Genomic DNA, 22,243 nt, shown 5'->3' with positions numbered 1-22,243 from the left:
CTCCAACTGAAATCCTTTTGGGTTTGTTTACCACAGAATAAACAAACAACTTGAGGAATTAATAGTATGCTATAATGTAATAATACAATTTGGGGTGGGGGAGTAGGTGCCGCTCAAAAAATTTCAAGTTAATTTAAAGGAGGGGGGAGGAAGGAATGAACAAAAGACTAAAGGCAGGAAAGAGGTAAAGACGGAAGGATAATTGAATGAAAGAATGAAGGAAGGAAAGGCTAATAGAAACAAATCTAGGGAGGATGGCAGGAAGGAAGGAAGAAAGGTTGGAAGCAAGGGAGGCGAGCAAAGAAAGAAGGAAACAAGTAAACAAGGAATGAGGAAAGGTAGGAAAGAATGACAAGAAGGAAATACTAAAGGAGGAAGTAATGTACAAAGGGTGGAAGGAAATTAAGCAAGTATGAAGGGCAAAGGGAGGATGAGAAGAAGAAAATAATATAGGATGAAGGGAAAGAAGGGTACACCCCCCAAGCACTTGGATCAATCTTTTAAGGGAAGAAGGAAAGAAAGAAGAAAGACAGAATTGAGGAAAAGAAGGAAGTGAGGAGGGAAAAGTGGGAAAGAATGATGAAAAGAAGGATGAAGAATCAAAGGATGAATAATTTTCCCCCCAAATATATATTTAAAAAAATCTGTTATTAGGTAAATCTGTGGGTGTTGAATTAAAAGTATGTGGCGGTCCACTAAATTATTTTCATCATTAATTTTTTGATTAAATGTCTTTATTGTTTGCACTTTGTTGGTTGTTAAAGAGTGTAGTGTGTGTGAGTATAATAAGATACAGTACAGTGCTACAATGCAGCAAATTGATATGAATTTAAAAGATGGATTCTTTCGTGACTCGATTTTATCAAGCATAAAACAATGCTCTCTTGGGTTTAAGTATGTAGATTGGGTTGTCCAGTCTTATTCTACATCCATTAAGTTCTTATTTCTTTGTCAGTTATTTTGGTATCTGTCCTTTTTTTGTTTAAAAAAAAAACGTATTATAAATCAGTCCAAAAGTAAAAATTGAATAGAATTACTAATACACCAGTTGAATATTAAATATATGACATTTTTCCTCATTACTACAACAAGTTTCGTCGTCATTACTTGAAAACACTTCGTACGAGACAAGAGAAAGTCGCATATGCGCGCACCCGCCCGCTTGTTTTGATACCACCCCGGAAGTCAGTCACAAAGCGCGCGCGCGCGGCCGTGACGTGAGACGTTTTAAAGCACCAAACATATAGTTAACGTGTTCATCGTGTGAGACAATACAAACGCCGAATTGTCACCTTGACACACGTCATGCGTCCGTTTATCGGTATCGTGTCTCCATTTATGACGTGTAAAAAATATAAAAAAAACAAGTGGGCGAGGAACGCCACGGATTCAAATATCAAACGACAATTCTTCGACATTGGCTTGCCGTGCATATATGTATATTTTTAGATGCATTTTTGTTCGAGGCAACGCTATTTAATAAAACATGTTCGGATTCTGCCGGTGTTATCCCCAGCTAGAAACTGGTTGCCAAGCATTGCATCATTCCTTTCATGTGACTCCCATACGCCCCAAATTCGTCCTGGCCGTCTTATGACTGCATCACAACTGCGCCTCGTACAAACTATACTGAAAAGGAGGAACGCAGTCAACCTTGCTGTGATAAACAAAACCCCACCCTATCCCGGAATCTCCGCCACTCTCATTGGATGTCGTCAAGGAAAACAGATTAACTGCATTCTCGTGATTGGTCAGTTTGTGCGCCATACGGTGACGTCAAACGGTAGGCCCATTTCGCCTGGCATAGTTTGGTTGGCCTCGCTCCTTATAAACACCGCCGGGAGTTTCCGTTTTAGCACATTCGGCTGTCAAGTCTTGAACAATGGTTAACATGAGCTATCACCCATTCTCACTAAAATATCTACAATCGAACCAGCGACAGTCGAGACGGCGAACGAATAAAAGGAAAAGGGTAAGTGACAACTTTTGACGTTTAGTTGTTTTTTCAAAGAGATTTTTCCCAAGTCTTGGCGACTTGTCAAAGTCAACGGGGAAACGTTTTTTTGGTCAAGGGTTTGTTTTTTTATAAATGTGTATATATTTTTAGAATGACAGTCATTGTAAACGTTTTCACTCACATTATACAAGGCTGTCTTTTTTTTCCTCATACAGTGTCGCGCGACTCTCGCAAAGTTTTAACTTTGATGTACGCGTGCGTCAAAGTTGTAGAAGAGACAATTGAATGAATTACATTGTCCTTTTTATTACAGGGACATGTACATAAAAAAAGTACATTAATTTCCCTTGTTTTTTTCTAACGCAAATAAACACTGAACTAAACGAGTACTTCACACAAAAATTATTTTGAAACCTCAAAACATTTAAATATGAATTCATTTCAACGTCGTTGTTTTTCCAACTTGCGTTGTCCTTAGTTTCCCTCATGAGAGCCACTAGTCCTTTTTTTCTTCTTTTCCATGACGTAATTGTCTTAGCTCATAGCGGTCAATTCAACAGGACTCGACTGGACAACAATAAAAATAACCTTTATGACATTTTTTTAAACACAAAGAATGCAACGGTTGTTAATTGCCACGTATATAACATTGCAACGTGTTTATGAATGTGCCTTAGTGTCATATAAAGTGAAGCTTCTTTTTCTTTTCTTTATTTGTTTAAACAATCACTACAATAAAACTATTTCGGTTTTATTCGTGTTATGTTGGTTGTGGCTGCAATGCGCGTTAAATGCGAGTTCGAGGTAAGACTGTCAAGGCTGAGAGAGGTTGAAATAAAAGTCTCGTCGCCGTTCTCATCTTGTTTATCGATAACAAAGCGTGTTGAGAGGCGCTTTGGAGCACAGGGGGCGCAGTTGAGGGGCGCTCGCTCTTTGCTCAGAGTTTCGTGGAGAACGTCTGTCTTTGATCACAGAGTTGTTTTATTTCCTTTCTCTTGACAGTTATTAATTACAGGCAACTTCATGTTTTGAAATGTTTTTTTTTCTTCCAGATTTGTAGGGGCAAAATATCTCAAACAGATTTGCAGACTTGATTAAGGGAGTCCTTCTAGAGGTAAATTTAATGTTCACATTTTCATTACAATTTGACAACTTTTCCTTTTATGTTACACGTACATTTTGAGCGTCATTTCACTTTGATTTTAATTTTTTAAATATTTGACTGATGTGCGTTTTTCCCCCATTTACATTTTAACTTGACTAATGTGCGTATACTTATATTTGCATCCTAACTATTCATGAATGTAGCTTTAATGTTTAGTATAATTTGACTGTGTGCTTATAATGTTGTACATTCATTTAGAAATGTTAAATATAGCTTTCATTTTTAGTTTGTTGATTTTGTGCTAATTTTTCCCTTTTACATAGATTGCAATTTTAATTAATTTAAATAGCTATTTTTTTCAATCTGTGCTTGTGTAATTTAAAACAAATGTTTTAATCTCTTACCTCCTAGATAAAATACTCTTTGCTTGTCATGTTTTACATGGAATTTGCATCTTTAAAATTGAAATTGTAGTTTAATTTCCATCATAAGTGACTTTTCAAGACAAGCATTTTCCATTTTTTATCTTGTCACAAATGCACCTTTTTTGTGCTCGCACGTTTTTTGTACATATTTTAATTTGCATTCTGCGTATTTAAGTTCAGAATTGAATTAAATTACGCTAACATTTTGCACATTAAACGGTCACACTGTGGTAATTTGTATATTCATTTTTTGAAAAGGAGTGGCACCTTTTCCCAGTTTTTCCGTCATGCTGTTAGATACTTGAATTCCCACTCTAGCAAACTTGCCATTTAACATTTGTTTTTTCTCGTGCCGTCAGGTCCCAAGTGAAGTGTGTGGCCGAGTGTGGAGTGCATTGCGAGTTGACTGGCGAGATGACTGCCGAGTGGCTGCACCTGCCCCCGCCGTACCCTCAAGGTGTGGGGCCGCTGTGTGGCGCAGAGTTGGAGGCGTGGTATGAGGACCTGCAGGACATCCTGGGCTCGGACGCGGGAGGGGCAAAGCTGGCGCGTGCCCCCTCATATGGCGAGGTCAGTGGCTTAAGAGCACCTGGCTGGTCACATTTCCAAAAAAAAAAAAAATATATATAAATGTAAATGTATTAAAAATATAGTGGGGAGAGGTTGGTCACTTCACCTAGTGTTTATGAAAGATCCTTCCATTGTCTACCGATTATACAGGGGTGGGTTTTGCGGGTTTAAAATATTAATCAAATCATCATAATTGTCTTTATCATTTTTTAAAATTTTTTTGGGAAAACAAATTCAACAAAACCGGGGTCCAGTTGCCTTAATTCAACCTTTAGGTGAAAATCACCCAACGAACAAACAAAATTTTTTAGCAAGTACATTTTTTTAAATATGTATAAAAATAATTGCTAATGATTTTAAATATGGTCTATTTCAACGTACTAAACATTTAAGGGAAAAAAAAACCCAGTCCAAATATCAGCCTGGTGTTATAGGTGACAAAGCAAAGTTATTTGTGTGATATAGATTGGTGAAACAAAAAAAGAAAATTGTTACCCTACCATTAAATATAAGTCAATCTTGAAAAATTGAGAATCTACCAATGAAAAAAATGTAATCTTGACACACTAACTTAAATTACAGAAATAAAAAATTAATCCTTAATTAAATATAAGTGAATCTTGAAAAATTGTTAATCTACTAGTCTTAATCTTGCATAAGAAAGTGTGATATTTTTAAAAAGTAGTCATAATTTGTAACATCCCAACAATTAAATACGACATTTTCATGTATTTTTTTCAAAAAATATATATAGTATACATTTTTAGTGTACATTTTCAAACATTTTTGAGGTGTTTTTTTTTCTCAACCTTATGACGTGGAATTAGATCGTGTCAAGCCAATAAAAAGTGCACTGCGCTGCAAATGGCCCCCGGGGCCGTAGTTTGGACAGCAAAAGTGGACAGTGACGTCACATTTTATGGTTTTGTACTTACAGAAGGAGCCTGAGTTCCTGGATGTTCTGGAGAGTTGCTCCCTAACGTGGCTGACGGACGGAGGTCAGACGTGGGGAGAGGGCGTCCAGAGAGCGACGGAGCAGATCCACAACGCCCAACCTCTGCATCACACTTCATCTTCCGCCTCGTCCTGCTTGAGTCCGACGGAAGAGCGGAAGACGGAGGCGAGGAGCGGCGACGGTGACCTGCTGCCCCCCGAGTTCTTTGAGTTCCTTAGTGAAGGAGGAATGGTGGATTCAAGCAGCAGTTATTATTACCATCATCACCACCACCATCAGCAGTTTAACAGTGGCCATCCAGCGTCGCCATCAGCCAGCGAGGAAGAGTTGCCCTGCGTCCCCGATTCGCCATCCTGCTCCTCATCTTCCGCCTCGCAGTCGCCTTCCCAGCGCTGCTCTTCCCCGTCATCACCCGTCTCGTCCCCATCCATCTACTCGCCCTCGCGCCTAGGCAAGCGGCGGAGGAGCGAGGGCCCCGACGGCGCATCGTCATCCCCGGGTGCCTCCTCCCAGTCGCATCAGCGCGCATCGTCATCCTCGTACTTGTCCGCCAAAAAGAGTCGCAAGGAGAGGGAACAAGAGAACGAGAAGAAAGTGCAGGAGCTGACGGAGCAGAATGAGCGCTTGAAAGCGGAGATCGAAAGGTTGGGCGAGGAGGTGCAACGCACGCGGCGAGCCCTCATCGAGAGACTTGTCAACACCAGGAAATGAGCTCGTAGACAGAAGTGAAGACACGGTTTGTGTATGCGCTCCTTTGACCGGAAGGTATGAAAACCAAAGAGATTTTTAAGATGTTTGGAAAGGATGATGAAAGTAAAGGCAGAGTGAAAGAAAAGCTGCAACATCGCTGCGGCAAACTGGAAAGACAAAGCACGTGAAACGCAAAAGAACAGCAAGCTCTTAAGTGAATATCATCCAGTGGTTGAAAGGTTTGTAACAATAAGTTACTCCACCGTTTGATCATTTGTACGTTTAAAAGTAAGGAAATCAATTGAGGGCATTTTATTGTCGTCCCTTCCCGCCATTTTGCAATAAATTGTAACTCCTCGTTCAAGGGCTGCAATATGGCTAGCAGAGATTATTTGCCCCAATTTGTGGAGAGAAAAGGAGCTCAGGAACGTTTTGAATATGCCCCCTCACTTTGAGAGTATGACAATTATTTTTTGCTTTTTCTATAAGCTGTTGCTGTCTGTATTTGTATTTAAAATACCGCAGGTTGCACCCAGCTAAACTTTATACAGGTGACCTTTTTTATTCAATGCCGTAACTGATGGTATTTTTATATAACGGAAATAACATTTACTGCACAAGTTTGTACTGTTCATTTCTACTTTATTAGGAATCAAAATCACCTAAGTTCTTAATTATACATGGTTAATGCATGTTTTTTTTTTTTAAATCAGTAATAGAATTTATGTACTTTGTTAACAGTTTTAATATGTTACTGTAACCCCAAATTTGCAATAAAAGAGAAAATGATTTTTGTTTGGTTTAATGCATGTTTTTTATGTTTTTATTAAAAGTGTTCACATGATTGACAGGACAGTTCATGGCGTCACAGTGAGTAGGGACCATAATTTAATCTTTTCATGATGTAAAATAAGGTTGCAAAGGTTTTTTTTAAATTATTAAACGCGGTATAGAAACACTTTGAAATGCGCACCTTGCGAGGCTGATGTGGTAGGTTGAATGTATCACAGGGAGAGTATCAAATCAGTTTCTCTTGGTGTAGGGATTTTTCCCAAATCCCTCCATTCTGTAGCAGAATTCATTTGGCTCCCTTTGTGTATTTTCATTTCCCCGCCGGCCACGCTAGCATTTCATTAGCCGTCGGTGCCAACACCGCGTTCTCAGATCCCGTCACGGCTTTGCCTTTGGCTAACATTCTCATCTCGCCATGTACATCTTGTTCCCCTTTGCGTCTCCAAACTTGTTACCCCCCCTTCTATCGCTAACCACCTCCACCGTTAGAGATTTATTTCTCCCCTGTGTGTCTCACTTCTTCTTGCCCTTGACGGGTGTGGGCTCTGGGCTCTTGCCCTCTGCCAGGGCCAACTGTTTCTTCAGCTCCAACAGTATGGACACCTCTGCCGTAATCACCGCCTTGTCGGCCTTCTGTGCTTTGAGGGTCCGCACCTTTTCTCCCTGGCAAAGACAATGCGGTAACAAAAGTGCAGTATTCATTAAAACAACTACAAAAAACCCCACAACATATTTACCTACCTACACCGAAAAGTCTTTTGACTTACACGATTATACTGATGTAATTTTCTACTCTTCCTCAAAAATATTCAAATTTTAGTTTTAACGCATTTTAATCATGTAAAACTAAACCGTTATACATGTTCTAATTTAGAAAATCCAATTGTTTTTGTCAATTGCAAAAAGGTACAAACTTCAAATAATGACTACAAAAATTATAAATGATACATCATCTCTAGTTAACAAAACTCAAGCGTTGGAATGCAGTCATTTACAAGAAATCATTGCAAATATTAATTACAAAAAAAAAAAAAACTAAACTAAAATAGCCTTTTGATTTGCTGTGATGAGGGGTTCATTGTTAACATGCCTACTATCCGAAGATAGGCTCCAGCGCCCCCTGCGACCCTTGTGAGGAGAAGCGGTATTCAGATAATGGATGGATGTTACATATTAATGAGTCATTATTTTAAAAAAAAAAAACAAAAATAAAAACAGCTGGTCCATTCTTAATTTCATTGATTCATAATTATGTTGATGTGATTGGCTGGCAACCAGTGCAGGATTCACCCCGCCTAATGCCCGAGAACAGCTGAGATCTGCTCCAGCACGCCCGCGATGCTTGTGAGGATAAGCGGCTCGGATAATGGATGTATGATTATGTAGAATGAGTTGATGTTTTGGCAAATACAAGGTGTCCCCCACTCCAAAAATGTATTCACTCTGACAAGAGGAACAAGGAATTGGGAGGAGCAGATTGTTTTATTTTATTCTATTAAAATAATATTTTTTTATTTAACTTATTAGATGTCCAATAAACACCCAAGTCAAAATGAACTATATGAGTACCGGTACATTTTTTTTGCGACACCCTATTTTAGTACATTTCAGTCCATTTTTAATTTGATCCTGACTTGGAAAGTTGGTAGACCATGGTGTGAAGGATTTGATGTTAATAGATTTACCAGGAGGCTTGAGGACTGGCATTACGTATTACAAAAGAAGAAGGAACTGTATTCTGGAAATTAAATAAGTGTTTTTTTCCCCCCACATGTCATGGATTGTCGTCAACATTGTATCATTATTACGGTGTGTGTGTGTGTGGGCACACATGTTTGTGTATGGGTGAAATTGGGGTGCGAAATTGGAGTGGTTAAGATATAACTATTAGCTAAAAAAATGTTGTTTGCAGAGGTCAAGATGCATCAAGACATTACCTGTTCTGCCACAGCCTGCGTCAGCTGCCGAGCTTTCTCTGGGTCGGCTCCAGCGCTCACTTCGATTGCAGGGGTGGGCAGAGTTGCGGCTGACTGGGGGGCGGCAGCGTTTTGAGTTGGCGTCTGAGGGTGTAATCACAACATACGGCTATTTAGTATTGCAGAGAGACGACTGACTTCATCTCTGACAATTGCGGTTCTCAGTCAAAGTGTCGACGGGATTTCACAAGCGGTTAATGAATGAACAGACGTGGAGACACACTGGACTCACGGCGATAAGAGAACGTTCAAATGAGCTGCTAGTATGAGTGACAGCATGCAATAGTCAACGGTGACAGCACCAGTGTGGACGCTTCAAAAACAAACACCAGGACTACCTTCTTGTTTGGCGGTTCATCTTCAGGCTAGATGAAGGCGGTTGACGAGAAGGTTTAGACAAGCATTATTTTTTTGTCTATTTGATTAATTCAGAAAATACAAAGCACCTATTGTCTGTTTTCTATGTATCACATTTGAAAAGACACGCTGCAAGCAAGTATTCTGTCTGTCTGGACCATTTGCATGGCTAGACATCATCACATTGCTGCTATTTTCCAACCCAAATGGAACAGTCAACCTGCTTCTTGGTTATCACGTACCTGCTGTCCACCAAATTGCTTCTTCAACGCTTCAATCTGCTCCATCTCCAGTTTCTGGAACAATGGACTCACCTGAAAGTGGGGGAGAGTTATTTAAAAATGCATGGCAGTTATGATGAATATGCAGCCAATCAGCCTGTACACGTTGGAGATAACATTTGGAACATAAAACCAAGAATCTCATTGTTGTAAAATTTCATGTTCGTTCATGAACAGGAAGTCAGCCATTTTGACCTAATTCCAGGACTCGTACTTTGACCAACACCTACTTGGGAATTTCCCCAATTGGAGGCAGGTATCCTAGACAGACGGCCAACACAAAATTTCAAACTTTTCTTTGCCGACGCCATCTAATGTGGGCGGGCATTGGTGTTGGAATGTGATGATAATTTCAAGGAAGGGGGTGTGAGCGTTGTTCACTATAGCTTGTAACTAATTATTCAGTAGTTATTTAGTTATTTTATTAAACCTTCATTTATTTCCCTAAGGGGGATGTGTATTTACAATTCTGTAGTATTTAACTTTAAAGCATTTACATCTTTTAAAGGGGAAGTCAAATCATTTCCTCTCCACTAGTTTAAATACAATATTGATTATTATTGCATTTGTGGAATATGAATTAAGCAACAAAATCCACCGATCATTATTCATCTAAGGGGGAGGCAATTTTGGCAGTTGTCAACTGAAAATGACAATGCAGTGCCTAAGAGCTTGGCTTGCAAACATCACATGACCAAACTCAGAAAACTGGTAGACTATGACAGTCATTACCTGAGCCATTATAATAATAATATTCCCTTTATTAGTCCCACAATGGGGAAATTCGAGATTCGAACCCAGGCCTCCTGGGGAGACTGGGTCCTGAACGCGGCGCCTTAGACCACTCGGCCATCCTGGCATTAGGCACTGTGATGTCATTTTCAAATCGACAGTCAGTGGCAAAATGGCCACCCTCTGAGATAAAGAAAAATAGATGGATTTTACTGCTTAATTCATATGCCACAAACGCAATATTGACCAGAATGCCATGCTTAGACTAGTTAAGGATCATAGAATATATTGTAAAGAATATGTTTCATTTAACTTCCCCTTTAATACAATTTTATTAGCAATACACTGAAATGTAATCATTTCAGCACAGTTTTTTATTTTCCTATATTTAATCTTAATGTAAAAACTGCACAATGTTATGGGTGAGTGAAATAATATTAAAGATCCTGGTACTTTTTAACAGAAACTGCCTCATTTTTAATCAACAGTTGGGCATACTACATACAGTATTTTAATGTTGGTCACTATGGAGAAAGTATTTTTCTAGGTGGTTCAGTTTACTTTTCAAAATGCTTCTTTTTCATAAAAACTAAACATTCTGTTTGGTGGTGTTTTGCCACATCTCAGCTCGGAGTGAGTACATTTGGGGAATCTCCTGACACACAGACGTGACAAAAAAAGCTGTATTGTGCATTCATACTCACGGTGCCAATGTGATGGCCAGCGTCAAGGACCCGTGTGAAGACGCCCGTGCCATGCAACATGGCACTGACGCAAGAATGAGGTGCGTTGAGTTGATCCCTGATGGTTTGGCTAACCGCCGGCATGTAGGGCAGCAGCATGACGGACAGCAAGCAGGCGACGTTGATGGACACGCCAGTGACAGTGCCAGCGCGCTGCCTGAAGGGGAATGATAGATTCTTATGACTGGGGCTCCAAGATTGAATTTCACAATTCCGGACTGATATTAGAATGTGAATGAACATGTCTCCAAAAAGGTGAGTGATGGCCAATTTGTGTATCTGTATTCAAAGTAGGGATTCTGGAATTCACTGTATATGCAAATTGATCCAACCCCGCATGATATCACAGACAAGGTTTGGCTCGAGCTGGTCATCGTAATCTCACCGCTCTGCATCTCCTCCCTTGATCTTCTTCCAGGGTTCATTTACTTGGATGTATTGGTTGCCATGGCGAGAGATGTTAAGGATGTGCTTCAGAGCGTCACGGATTCTGGTGGAAATATTCATGTGCTACTTGAGTTCCAGTGCAAATAGGTTCTCCATCACCAGTTAAAACATCACAAAACGATGCATTCATGGGAAAGCAGACACTTGTGCCACATTGAATGTACTGTACATATAATTCAAATTGTCTTACTTGACTTTGTCCATGAGCTGGATGTACTGCTGCAGCTCCCAGCCCACTAAAGCCAGGAGCTTCTTATCTTCCTGCAGCAGCTCCATCGCGGGCACACAGCCATCAAAGAACTTAGAAACAAACATGCCGGCTCTAGAGGATCGAGGGGGGGAGAAAAGAGAGCGGAGGGGTTGAAGGAGGGTGAAAAAGACAGAAAAGCAAGGGAAAAAAATATAGGGGTCATCAAGAGAGTGAGAAAGGCAGCTAAGAATCAGCGGGGAGATAATGCTACATAAAAAAAAAAAGGCCTGCTCGCCGCCACGCTAATTGATGATAAATTATAGATTGTGTTGCTATGTGTAATGCGCTCTGCTGATGTAAATGAACATTACAGCGCTCCCTTTGAGCCGCTTCACTGCAAATAATCGAGCTGAGCTGAATGCGCGCATCAGCGGGATGCTTGTGGTCAGAGGCTGACGCATCTGACGCAACACGCCCATCCATATTTGACCGAATTCCGTCCGACCAAAATACTTTGACAAGATTGTCATATTTACAATGAATTGTGGGTTTGATGAGGGAGTGGAATGAACTTGGCCTGACCCGCATACTTGCTCACATGGTGGACATCCTGACACTAATTATGTTGTGATTTGAGGTCTGGTTTTCAGGCCACTGTCTACCTCCGAGCACCTCCGGCTGGATGCAGTTTAAGCTCTTTTAAAAGCAATTAGGCATCAACGGTTGCCAGAGAACAATTTTTGAAGATCAAGGTGCTTTGAAAAGGGAAAAAAAATCATAGTGAAACATCTTTGATGTGGGATTTAACCCCAATCTTTTTTTATTTTATTTTTTCTTAAGTCATTAAGAGGGGGTCTAATTGGGCATGATATTACACCATCCCAAACATATTTACAAAACGCGGGGAGAATCTCTTGAAATAGTTACGTCTCCAACAATCCGAAATCCTAATTGGACTGGATGTTCGAAGCAAATTACCCTACTTTTGATTTCACGTCAACTGAATGAAACAGCAATACATTTTGCCCAAAAGAAATCATTCGTAATTAGTCAATTACAACATGATCTCGCTCTGAGATGATGGATAACGACGACACTACTGTTCTAATTAAGTGATGATGGACAATGATTTCATTTCCTCATTGTACTTCTACATCAACGGACTGACGTGGGTTTACTCACCTGTCCACTAGGGCACAGATGTCAAACTAAAGGCCCGGGGAAAATATGGCCTGACACCTAATTTTTTTGTGGCCCACAAAAGCAAATCATTTGTATCGACTTTCACGATTCTTGCTAAAATGAGTAAGAACAGAGATATTGCAAGAAGCCTTTTTGTTACCAACCGCATTTTTAGAGTAACTTGAACAATAGCTGAACAAACTATGATCCTAGACTTTTGATTATGAAACTAGTCATACATAAGTATGTCCTATATTATTGATATGATGAGATGCTCAAACATTTATATGGCTTCACACTCATAACGGCCCGCTGAGAAAAACTGCAACAAAAGTGAGTTTGACACCCCTGCACTGGGAGTTAAAGCATCCTCCCTGCTGACTTACTGTTCCGGGTTGTGCAGGAATTACATGTGCTTTTTGGAGCGGTGTACTTGTACAATTTGTTGCATTAGTTTTGCCATTTTGGGGGGTTATTGAAAACATATCTATTTTATTTTAATTCACTCATCTCATTAAATAGTTGGTACACTTTTTATTTATTTATTTTTTCTACTTCACTTACAAATGATTTACCCCTTCTGTCCATATTAAATAAAATTTGGCCCTTGAGCACAGCAAACTGCCCAAACGGTGCTTGGTCACGTCTTGATCACGCAATCCCAACCCTAACGGATGAAGCAGACTGCCGCTTGGCACTGACCCTACGTTTTGTTTGAGGTTTTTTTTCCTTGCAGGGAGTTTTCCTCTAGCCTCTGTTTTCTAAAGCTTGCACATTCAGGGTTAAGCTGGTTTCATAATGTGTGGGAAACATGCTACCGGATCTGGTCTATACATTGAGTCCCTTGAGATACAATGTCTTTAATAAGGTCTTCATTCAGCTCTTGAGTGACCAACCTGTTAATGAAGTTGCCCAAGTTGTTGAGCAGCTCCGAGTTGTTCTTCAGAGCCATGTCAGCCCACGAGAAGGCAGAGTCCTGTCCCTCAGGACGCACGTAAAGCAGGTAAAAGCGCCACACATCGGACGGGATTCCCGTGTCCTTGGCCATGTCACCGAAAACCCCGACGCCACGGCTCTTGGAGAACTTAGTGTCTTCATAATTCAGATATTCTGCACACAAGTCAGAATATTACATGCCCGGTGTGATTGTAGGATGAATAATTCATCACACTTAAATATTTATGATACAAGTAATACAAGTATTAATAGTAGGAATTATAAATGTATACCAGTGGCAATCAAGTGATTGACCAGTGTGTAGTTGTCCTGAGCTCCTAGGAGGGAGCATGGAAACACCACACTGTGGAACGGCACGTTGTCCTTGGCCATGAAGTTGTACAGCTCCACCTGGCGGCAAACAAACAACACTGCAACGTGAGGATGACATCATATTAGATCATGGTGAGATCATCCTGTTCAAAGAGGACTTATCAGCTCTTCCGAGCCCCCACCCTGAACACACGCTGACACACACACGCACTCACAGCTCAATCCTGGGGTTTTAGATGAAAACAGATGAGATGAGTTGATGTGAATGAAGACGTTGCCTATGATGGCAAATGGTAGATGTTTTTTTTTTAATCTGTTGGATCTCATGTCTTTTTAATTAACATGTAGAAGCAAGTCAATTTACACTTAAAGCGGGATATTTACGGCATTCCATCTGTAAGATCTTAAGTCCCGTCTCCCAGTGCAACACAATGAGAATCTTATCACAGAGTAACGGAATCAAATTCAATAGACTATATTACCTGATCTGGGTTTTTCCACCACTGTTCCCATTTGTCTGTGTAGTTGGCAGTGATAGAAACATAACCGATAGGGGCGTCAAACCACACGTAGAATACCTGAAGAAACAACAAGAGAGCCATGAATGGCCACAATCACATCTGTGTTTGAAGAAAACATTAACATCATGTTAGCACACATGGGCTGGATTTACACTGCATGGTTCAAGTGAGTCAGACCCTTTGCTCCCAATTGCCACAATCAAGATGTGCATTATGGTAGCGAAAAACTGAAAAAAAAAAAAAAAGAAAAAAAAAAACACACACACATGGAAACGGACATCTTCAGATTGCAGTCAGGCCTCTTTCAAATGTGGATACAAATAAATCTGTTTGCATGCAGAAGCAGCACAAAGGCACGGATTGGAAAAATACCCTGGCAATGAGATATTGACGTCAACGTGTGTATGCGTACATTTATAACAAATCTGGTCGAAATTTGCTATATTAGAAGTGTGTCCATCATCAAATTAACAAAATAATTGCAGATAACTGACAGTTGAGGAAAGTGGAGGTTTGCTTCATTTAAATTAATGGGTGGAAAAGTCGGTCCAGGCCAACTATACGATATGTAATCATTAATACGAAGGCCACCAAGGATGTGCCTGCGTGCACCACGTAGACCCCACCTAATTTGTTAAATTGGAATTGGGCACTTGGACCAGCAGTGTAAATTCAGCCCTGGTGAGAGAAAAAAACAGACCTTTTCTTCAAAGTCTGGGTGAGGTACTGGTGTTCCCCAGCGCAGGTCTCTGGTGATGCAGCGAGGTTTGAGTCCATCCCGGAGCCACGAGCGAGTGATCTGTTTGGCATTTGACGTCCAGTCTCCGCTGCCCGTGGACTTGTTCAGCCACTGCTCCAACTGAGCCTCTAACTGGAGAATACAGACAAAAAAATAAACAACATTTCAGAGTCCATGCTGCCTTAACAGAGAAACTGGACACACAATGGGGGTATATATAAAAAAAAAAAACACAAATTGTACCTTTGGCAGGTCCAGGAAAAGATGTTTGGAGGAGCGGATGACTGGAGTCTGTCTGCAGACTTTACAGTGAGGTGCCTATAGGGGACAGACAGACATAGCTTCATTCAATACGTCGATCAATCTCTTTCTATAATGCTTGTCCTCATTAGGGTGAGGGTTAAGACAAATGTTTGTGCTCATGGACCAGATTTAATTTTTTTTTAATAGACCGGTCAGGTCATTTGTAGATAAGGCAAATAAAACTGTGGGGAAGTTATAGCGACAGTTTATTCTGAATACAGCAGGAGTCAAATCACACTCCATATGCAGTCTCAAAGTCAGAAGCACAAGAGCTCACCTTGAGTTCCACTGCATTAATGAGTCGCCCACACTTGTCGCACTGGTCGCCACGGGCATCTGGGTAGTTGCAGTGAGGGCAGGTGCCTTCTACAAAGCGGTCGGCCAGGAAACGCTGGCATTTCTCGCACCGAAGCTGCTCCACCATGTCTTCCACCAAGAAGCCATTTTTGTGGAGTCTCCAGAAAATGTTTTGGGCTATCCTACGCGACAAAAAGTTGGGTGGACACTTGAGAACAAATTCATACCAAGACAAACCGAACACTTAACCATCTGAGTAAGTGGGTTCATAGATGTGACAGACAGAAAACATTCAAGAAAAGAAATACTGTATGGAAGGGTTTGCAGTGGCGATCATTAAAATGTTATTCAGGCGGGAGATGGTGGGGTTGGGCTTATGGTTGGATCAGAATGTGAAAGCTCTTTACATGAATCCACTTTGGTCTTTAAGTCTGTGGGCTGTTTTCTACTTCACATAGTGCCTTCTGTGGTGCTGTTGCAGATCAATACGTCTGTTCTTGGTAGAAGAGTTTCTGTTCTTTTTTTGATTCACAATGTTTCTGTGTAGATAAAGTTTATCTTACACCATAGAAATTGCAGCAACATCTGAAGACAACTAAAAAAAGTGAGCTAACTCGTAGAAGTTGCAGTCTACAACTGTGCTCTAAGATTTATTAGATTAGTTATTAAGCAGATTTTATAAATGTGAGGACTAGACGTTAAACGCCACAATCCTGTCGAGGATAATGTTACATAATGTAAATAACCGTGTAAAACACGTTTGCCTTTTCATACCTGACACAGGCAGTATCAACACGGCATCCGATTCAGTTCAGGACTTCACGGTGATGTGACCTCTTTGTTTAGCTAATATTTACAATTATAAATACAGGGTGTCACCATAAATGCATGTAATTTGAAATATTGTATGCCTGTTTTAGGAGCTATGTCATGAATTAAATAGCCTTCATCATGTGTTTTTTAAATCAACAATATATTTAAAAGGATATAAAAGTTAGAACACAATTCACAAGGCATCAGTATGCAGAACCACCTATGACAAGAGACACCTTTTTTTGATTGTGCATATTCTAACACTCAATATGTATTTTAATGAATCTCATTTCTCACCTTGGGGGGAAAAAAAAGAAAAACATACCAACTTGTAATTTCAATAACAAAATGTGAATTTTAGCTAATTTGAGTGAGACTACAAAATGTAACTTTTTTGAACATCCTGTATATTTAATTCTAGAAAGACAATCCTTATTGATGTGAAAACTGCTTGTTACTTACTCCGTCTGCTTCTCGGTGGTGGTCCTGCCGAAGAAGTCAAAATCGATCTGGAACCACTCATAGATGCTGGCGTGAATGGCGTGGTATTTGTCGCAGATCTGCTGCGGCGTCAAGCCTTCCTCGCGGGCTTTGTTTTCAGTGGCCGTGCCATATTCGTCTGTGCCGCACACGAACAGCGGGTTCCAGCCACGCAGTCGGCCGTATCTTATAGAGGACAACATGACAAAAGAGAGGTTAGTCTGAATAACTTGGTAGTACCATAGCGATACACAGGCTACTACCGCAATTGGCCGATATACGAGCGCAGGTTGTCCGCCATTCACAGCAGAGTTTTATTCCTACAGCTGCAGCGTAACACGAATTTTGGCGATGGAACACACAGTACTCAATAACTGATCAACGCTAATGCAGAAGTAAAGTCATAAATACAGCTAATATTAGTACGAAAACCGGTCACAGGCCATGAAAATAAAACAATCAAAAGTGAAACAGTAATTACTGCTGTATCTGAGTCTGCATTCTTTTATCATGGATGGTGAGCACATATTCATACGCCGCGGCACAAACCAGTTCATTGCCTGCATGTCATCCATAAACTCCAAAACATCATTAGTGAATGCAATCATTAATCGAGGACCACAATACTCTTTTTCTCATGGTCACCTGGAGAAAACGTCGGCGCTGAGAACGCAGCCAATGATGTTGCCCAGATGGGGAACGTTGTTGACATACGGCAACGCGCTGGTCAACAGGATGTTTCGTTTGCCTTCCTGTGGCAGACTGAAGGAACAAGAGAGCGTAAATTATCATTGCAACTTTATAGAATAGTAGAACAAGTGGAATAACATACATCGGGTGGCGTCTGGAAGTGCCTACTGGGGAGTTGTTTAAGCCTTTGTTCCAGGTGAGAGCAGCAGCTTCCATCTCTTCCTGTGACACCGCACGTTCACCATCCTCATCCTAAACAAACATAGAGCACACAACTGAAAGATACTATACAACAAGGAGGCTAACGTACACATTTTCCCGCTGTCCTTTTTCAATTTGTCAGATTTTGCGGGACACTGTAGATAACACGACAACACCTCGACTGCAACTCCTCGATGTCTGATGGTTAATTTGCAGTGATCTGGCAGATACCTCAACAGGGCCGCTGTTGCACGAATGCGTGCTGCCTCTGCACTGGCCGCTCTGCGGCACAGGCTGCCTCTGCATAAAGCTCTTTATTGCCTGCAGGCCTTTTCCCTGCAGCACTTTGTGAGATGCCGACACGCAGCTTTGTGAGGCGGCCACACGGTCGAACCAAACCCTCACAGACTTGTTTTCACCTGGGAAAAGCAGAACGAGGGCTCAAGAAAAAGACTCAGAAAAGGAACATGTATACCTAAGTAAGTAGGGGGAAACGTCACTAACAAAAGACAATGTTTAAACTTTTAACGATCAAAGGTGAAAACTTCATCTGAATCGAGAATTTTAAGATCGCTCTGAGGGTGATCATAAGCACAATCTGAATTGAAATACTGAGGAATAAACGTGTCTAAACAGTGATAATTCTCACCTGAATCCAGTGATGGTGTGGACAAAATCGGATGCAGCGCGGCACATACAACAAGATCAGCAACTGAAACAACATCCTGAGACAAACGCAAACAAGACTGACTGCAATGAAAGCGCACAGTACACTAGGACCAATCATTTTAGAATCACCTATTACAAACATTTACAGCTCAGTAAATATGGAAAAGTAAATTGCCAATACTGTACGGTGTTTCTTCAGGTTAGCAAGTGGCCTGTTGTGTTTATTTGGAGAGTGCCAAGCTTTTATTAGGGGGGTGGCCATTTTTGCCCTAATGCAATTTTATAATAATGTGTTTTTACACAAATAATGATGTTGGGGGAATCATGGTGCACTTGTGGTTAGCAGGCTGTCTCACAATTTTGAGACGTTGGCTCCAGCACTCCAGTAAGACGTTTGCTCCTCCCGTGCTTGCATGTTAGGCTCGTGGAAGACTCTAAATTGTCCGTAGGTGCGAAAGAGATTCTGATTGGGTGTTTGACTGGCGAACAGTCTAGGGTGTCTCTGCAAAAGTCATTTAGACCCCTATGAGGCCATGCGCTATGCAAAAGGGGCGGATGTTGAAATCGTTTGGTCCCAAAACCAACAGCACCTTTTCTGTAAAAGTCTCGGTGAACTTCAGCTTTACAAGATGGCATGTCTGCTCTGCAGGCATTGTATCGTGTGATTTTTGGGTGATAATTCTTAAGTCATCAACTGTTGGAGAACAATTATATATTATAACAACATAATAATTTGGAACACCATGTGGTATGCCCGTCACTAACCTACACAGTGGTAATTCTCTTTGTTTTAGTCTGACAGTAAACTTTACATGGGAGTGGCAATAGACAGCAAGAGGCCTCTTTTATCAATGGTGCTTTTGACAGTGGAGGCAAATCTTTGAGCGTAAAGGAGGATTGGCTTGTTGTACCCCAGTTAAATAAGGCATGGTTGCCTTGGTCAAGCTTTGGTCCAAGTAGCTGAGAGGCCCTGCGAGGACTTTGGTGGCCTCCGATTCTTTCCCCTGAAGCACCGTCATGTGAAGGACCTGAAGCAGGACACGCTGCAAAAATAAGACAATAGTTATAACAGAGGAAAATGTCTCTCTTTGTTGGGTCTGAAAGCACAATTGAATGATTATTATTTACACAATTTTAAATCCCCACTTGCAGCAACAGCATGTTGAAGCACAGTAAGAGGATTTCGCAAGCGAGAATGTGCAGCCCCAGCAAATGAAAATCATTCACATCTTTCTGAGGGTTTAGTGTTTTGTGCAACAGCAAAAGTGAAGTCTGGTGTTGAACATTGAGGACCTGGAGATCTGTGGCCTCCCATTCGAGCCATTGATCGCAAGCCTCGCTGCACTCTTGTCCGCTCACTTCAAACATGTATCTAAGAAAACAACAAATATGAGAAAAATGTAGATTCTCTGGAATAAATGCATTCGCTGACTTCGCAGGGAGAACTGACCGGCAAATGGCATTTGGGCTGAAAAGGTGCTGTCCATTCGGAAGAAGCAGGGCTGGTGAAGATGGATGGCTCAGGAAGGGCACAAGTTTCTCTAGAAAAAAAAATGAAAAAGTGAATTCTGCCGGGCTTAGCTGCAGCATTTTGGCACAGACTTTTTTGTAAAATAATTAGGGCTGGGAATATGGACAAAAATTCATATCTCGAGATTAATGCCTGATAGCTCGATCTTACTATGGGGTCAGTGAAAACTGCTTTTTTTTTTTTTTTTTTTTAAACAGAAAAGGCAAAATAGTAATCAATAGGATGTGGAAAGGTAATTTTGTTTTGTTTTTTTAAATGAAACATTTTTACCACAGGGTTCACTATTTTATCCATTGGCACATATGAAATTATAACTATGGCTAAGTATTGCGTAAAATACAATTTGTGTGTAGCATATATAATGTATTTCTATGGCTTGATGACTCATCATTGGCTCTGCAGTTTTTGGTGCAGGGTCTAACATTGCTAATTTGCATAAGACAGGGCTGGGCTGTCCCCTCAGAACAGGGTAATTACAGCAGGACAAAGAAGACGGTGTGTAAAAGTTTATATGATACTTGATCCTTCGGGAAAATTGTTAATAGCATGCCACTAACAAAAATGGGAAAAACAATGCCTGACATGTCTCTTTTATGTATTTAGAAAACACACATGCTGACTTTTCCAGATAGCATAACAGCATGCCAGATGGTGGCGGCTTAATGATCCCCGGGAACTGGCTGCTGATGGAACAGCAAACATCTGGGACGAGCAGTCCAATCAGGGGTGGGGTGATGAATAATAATGCAGATATTTGCCTGACTTGTTTTTTCACATCTGACATTTTTCATGATGATGTTCAAACATGTTTTCACATGACTGTCTGACTATCTGGCACAATTCAAATGTGTTTGTTCACCGACTGCGCGCCTTCTCACTGAAATGTATATTCTTTGAAAAAAGGAAAAGCTCAGATATGAAGGTAAAGTTATGTTAATGCATGAAAATCTGAAAAATAGTTGTGGCTTGGAAGAAGATACCTTGGGTAGGAAGGTTACAACGTCAATAAATCATTGCGTTTACAACATATAAATGGGCAGTGTATTTTGGCAATTTGAAGCACAACAGACTCGGTGATTGCATTCCATTTGACTTCCTTTTTGTCATATCGAAAACAATGCGAAAATGATACCATTCATGACAATTCTTTGCAAGAAATAAAGGTGCTTGTCGCACACAACTGAAAAAAAGTCATACTCATATGTTTTGTTATACATGGAGATCTTTTTTAACTTTAGAAGCTGGTGTTTGTTAGGCTGTCACAAGACAACATACAAATCATACGTGTAACTGATATTGACAAAACTCTCTTTGTGCATTATGGGGAATATCTCACTTCTCCAATTTGTTTCACCATTGGTTCTAACTTCTACCATGTCTCTGCTGTCTTGTTGTTTTCCAGCTTTCGAGTAACCAAGATCTCACAGTTGACTCTCTTTATTTACTCTTTCTTTAAGTTGTAACATCTTCCGTGGACGTTGAAAAAAAGGACCACGCAAAGTAAGGAGTAGAGATGACAGATATCAGTGTTCAAATGTAGCTAGTAAAAGTAAAAAGTCGTTATACTCAAGTACAAATACTTGAAAAAAATTACTCAAAGTATTAGTCGCAATAAGAGTAGCATAATACCAAAAATTCCCATCAGTGCAAAGCTTAATGTAGTCGAATAAAACGAGAATCGTGACGTCATACACAAATTTCTACCTGTCACACGGTTTACGCACCTGAAATTGATTGACAGAAGCAGGCAATGAATGGCACAAGACGTGGACCAAAAACCGTTTTATTGGTCCACGTGGGCTTAGGTGGACCAAAAACCGCCACTTTTACGAAAACTCAGCCCAAACCACACGCAATGCCAAACGAGTATTTTTGATAAATCAGACACTTTTTTGGTCTCACCGCATTCCCTCTTACCTTCATGGTTGACAAACTGGACGTCACACTGCACTCCGGTTTCTTCTAAAGCAGCTAACACCTTTAGGCAGTGTGGATTGCCTTCGCTAACAAACAGCTTCATTTGGCCGATGAGCTAATGACTAGTTCGGGCAAATGTCTACTTTTTAAATATGCTAAAGTGGCTAATATGTGACAACTTTGCCGGTAAAGTGCGGACCACGCACGCACGCTGATGCAAGGCGATAGCGCGTCACCGAATAATGGCGGGTTGTAGTTTTTAGAATTGTGTCTGTAATGTAGCTTGTACAAGAGAATACTACATTTCCCACAAAGCGTAGTTTCAACGCGACATTCACGAGGTTGGCTTGGTTTACTGTAAACATTAAGCACAGCAGGGCGGTGTTTGTTTCGCTTCCTTCCTCTGAAGTT

At 40.7% G+C, this 22,243-nt stretch overlaps 2 protein-coding genes across 3 annotated transcripts; one reads left to right on the top strand and one right to left on the bottom strand.

The window, feature by feature from the left end:
- Positions 1–1,823: 1,823 nt before the first annotated feature.
- On the top strand, positions 1,824–6,492 carry ddit3 (DNA-damage-inducible transcript 3). Its single transcript, XM_088307993.1, has 4 exons — positions 1,824–1,972; positions 3,010–3,071; positions 3,847–4,057; positions 4,995–6,492. The coding sequence occupies exons 3-4, from the start codon at positions 3,902–3,904 to the stop codon at positions 5,721–5,723; spliced, it is 885 nt and encodes a 294-aa protein (XP_088164119.1). The 5' UTR covers positions 1,824–1,972; positions 3,010–3,071; positions 3,847–3,901; the 3' UTR covers positions 5,724–6,492.
- On the bottom strand, positions 6,483–22,153 carry mars1 (methionyl-tRNA synthetase 1). Of its 2 annotated transcripts, XM_088307991.1 has the most exons (22): positions 21,833–22,152; positions 19,835–19,925; positions 19,678–19,756; positions 19,296–19,427; positions 18,365–18,440; positions 17,947–18,134; positions 17,657–17,766; positions 17,470–17,586; positions 16,807–17,010; positions 15,512–15,713; positions 15,175–15,249; positions 14,893–15,063; positions 14,154–14,249; positions 13,632–13,749; positions 13,299–13,512; positions 11,221–11,352; positions 10,969–11,073; positions 10,545–10,740; positions 9,070–9,141; positions 8,809–8,835; positions 8,432–8,554; positions 6,484–7,157 (listed from the first exon to the last, which is right to left on the bottom strand). In XM_088307991.1, the coding sequence occupies exons 1-22, from the start codon at positions 21,933–21,935 to the stop codon at positions 7,008–7,010; spliced, it is 2,781 nt and encodes a 926-aa protein (XP_088164117.1). In that variant the 5' UTR covers positions 21,936–22,152; the 3' UTR covers positions 6,484–7,007. The 2 variants fall into 2 exon arrangements, with proteins under 2 accessions (XP_088164118.1, XP_088164117.1); XM_088307992.1 differs by lacking the exon at positions 8,809–8,835 and having other exon boundaries at positions 6,483–7,157; positions 21,833–22,153.
- Between the last annotated feature and the right edge of the window lie 90 nt (positions 22,154–22,243).

This window comes from Idiotropiscis lumnitzeri, chromosome 11, assembly GCF_059441095.1.
Source record: "Idiotropiscis lumnitzeri isolate Australia: NSW breed Sydney's pygmy pipehorse chromosome 11, RoL_Ilum_1.0, whole genome shotgun sequence".
Lineage (NCBI taxonomy): Eukaryota > Metazoa > Chordata > Actinopteri > Syngnathiformes > Syngnathidae > Idiotropiscis > Idiotropiscis lumnitzeri.
The sequence above is the reverse complement of the archived record's forward strand: the minus strand, read 5'-3'. Positions and strand labels throughout refer to the sequence as shown.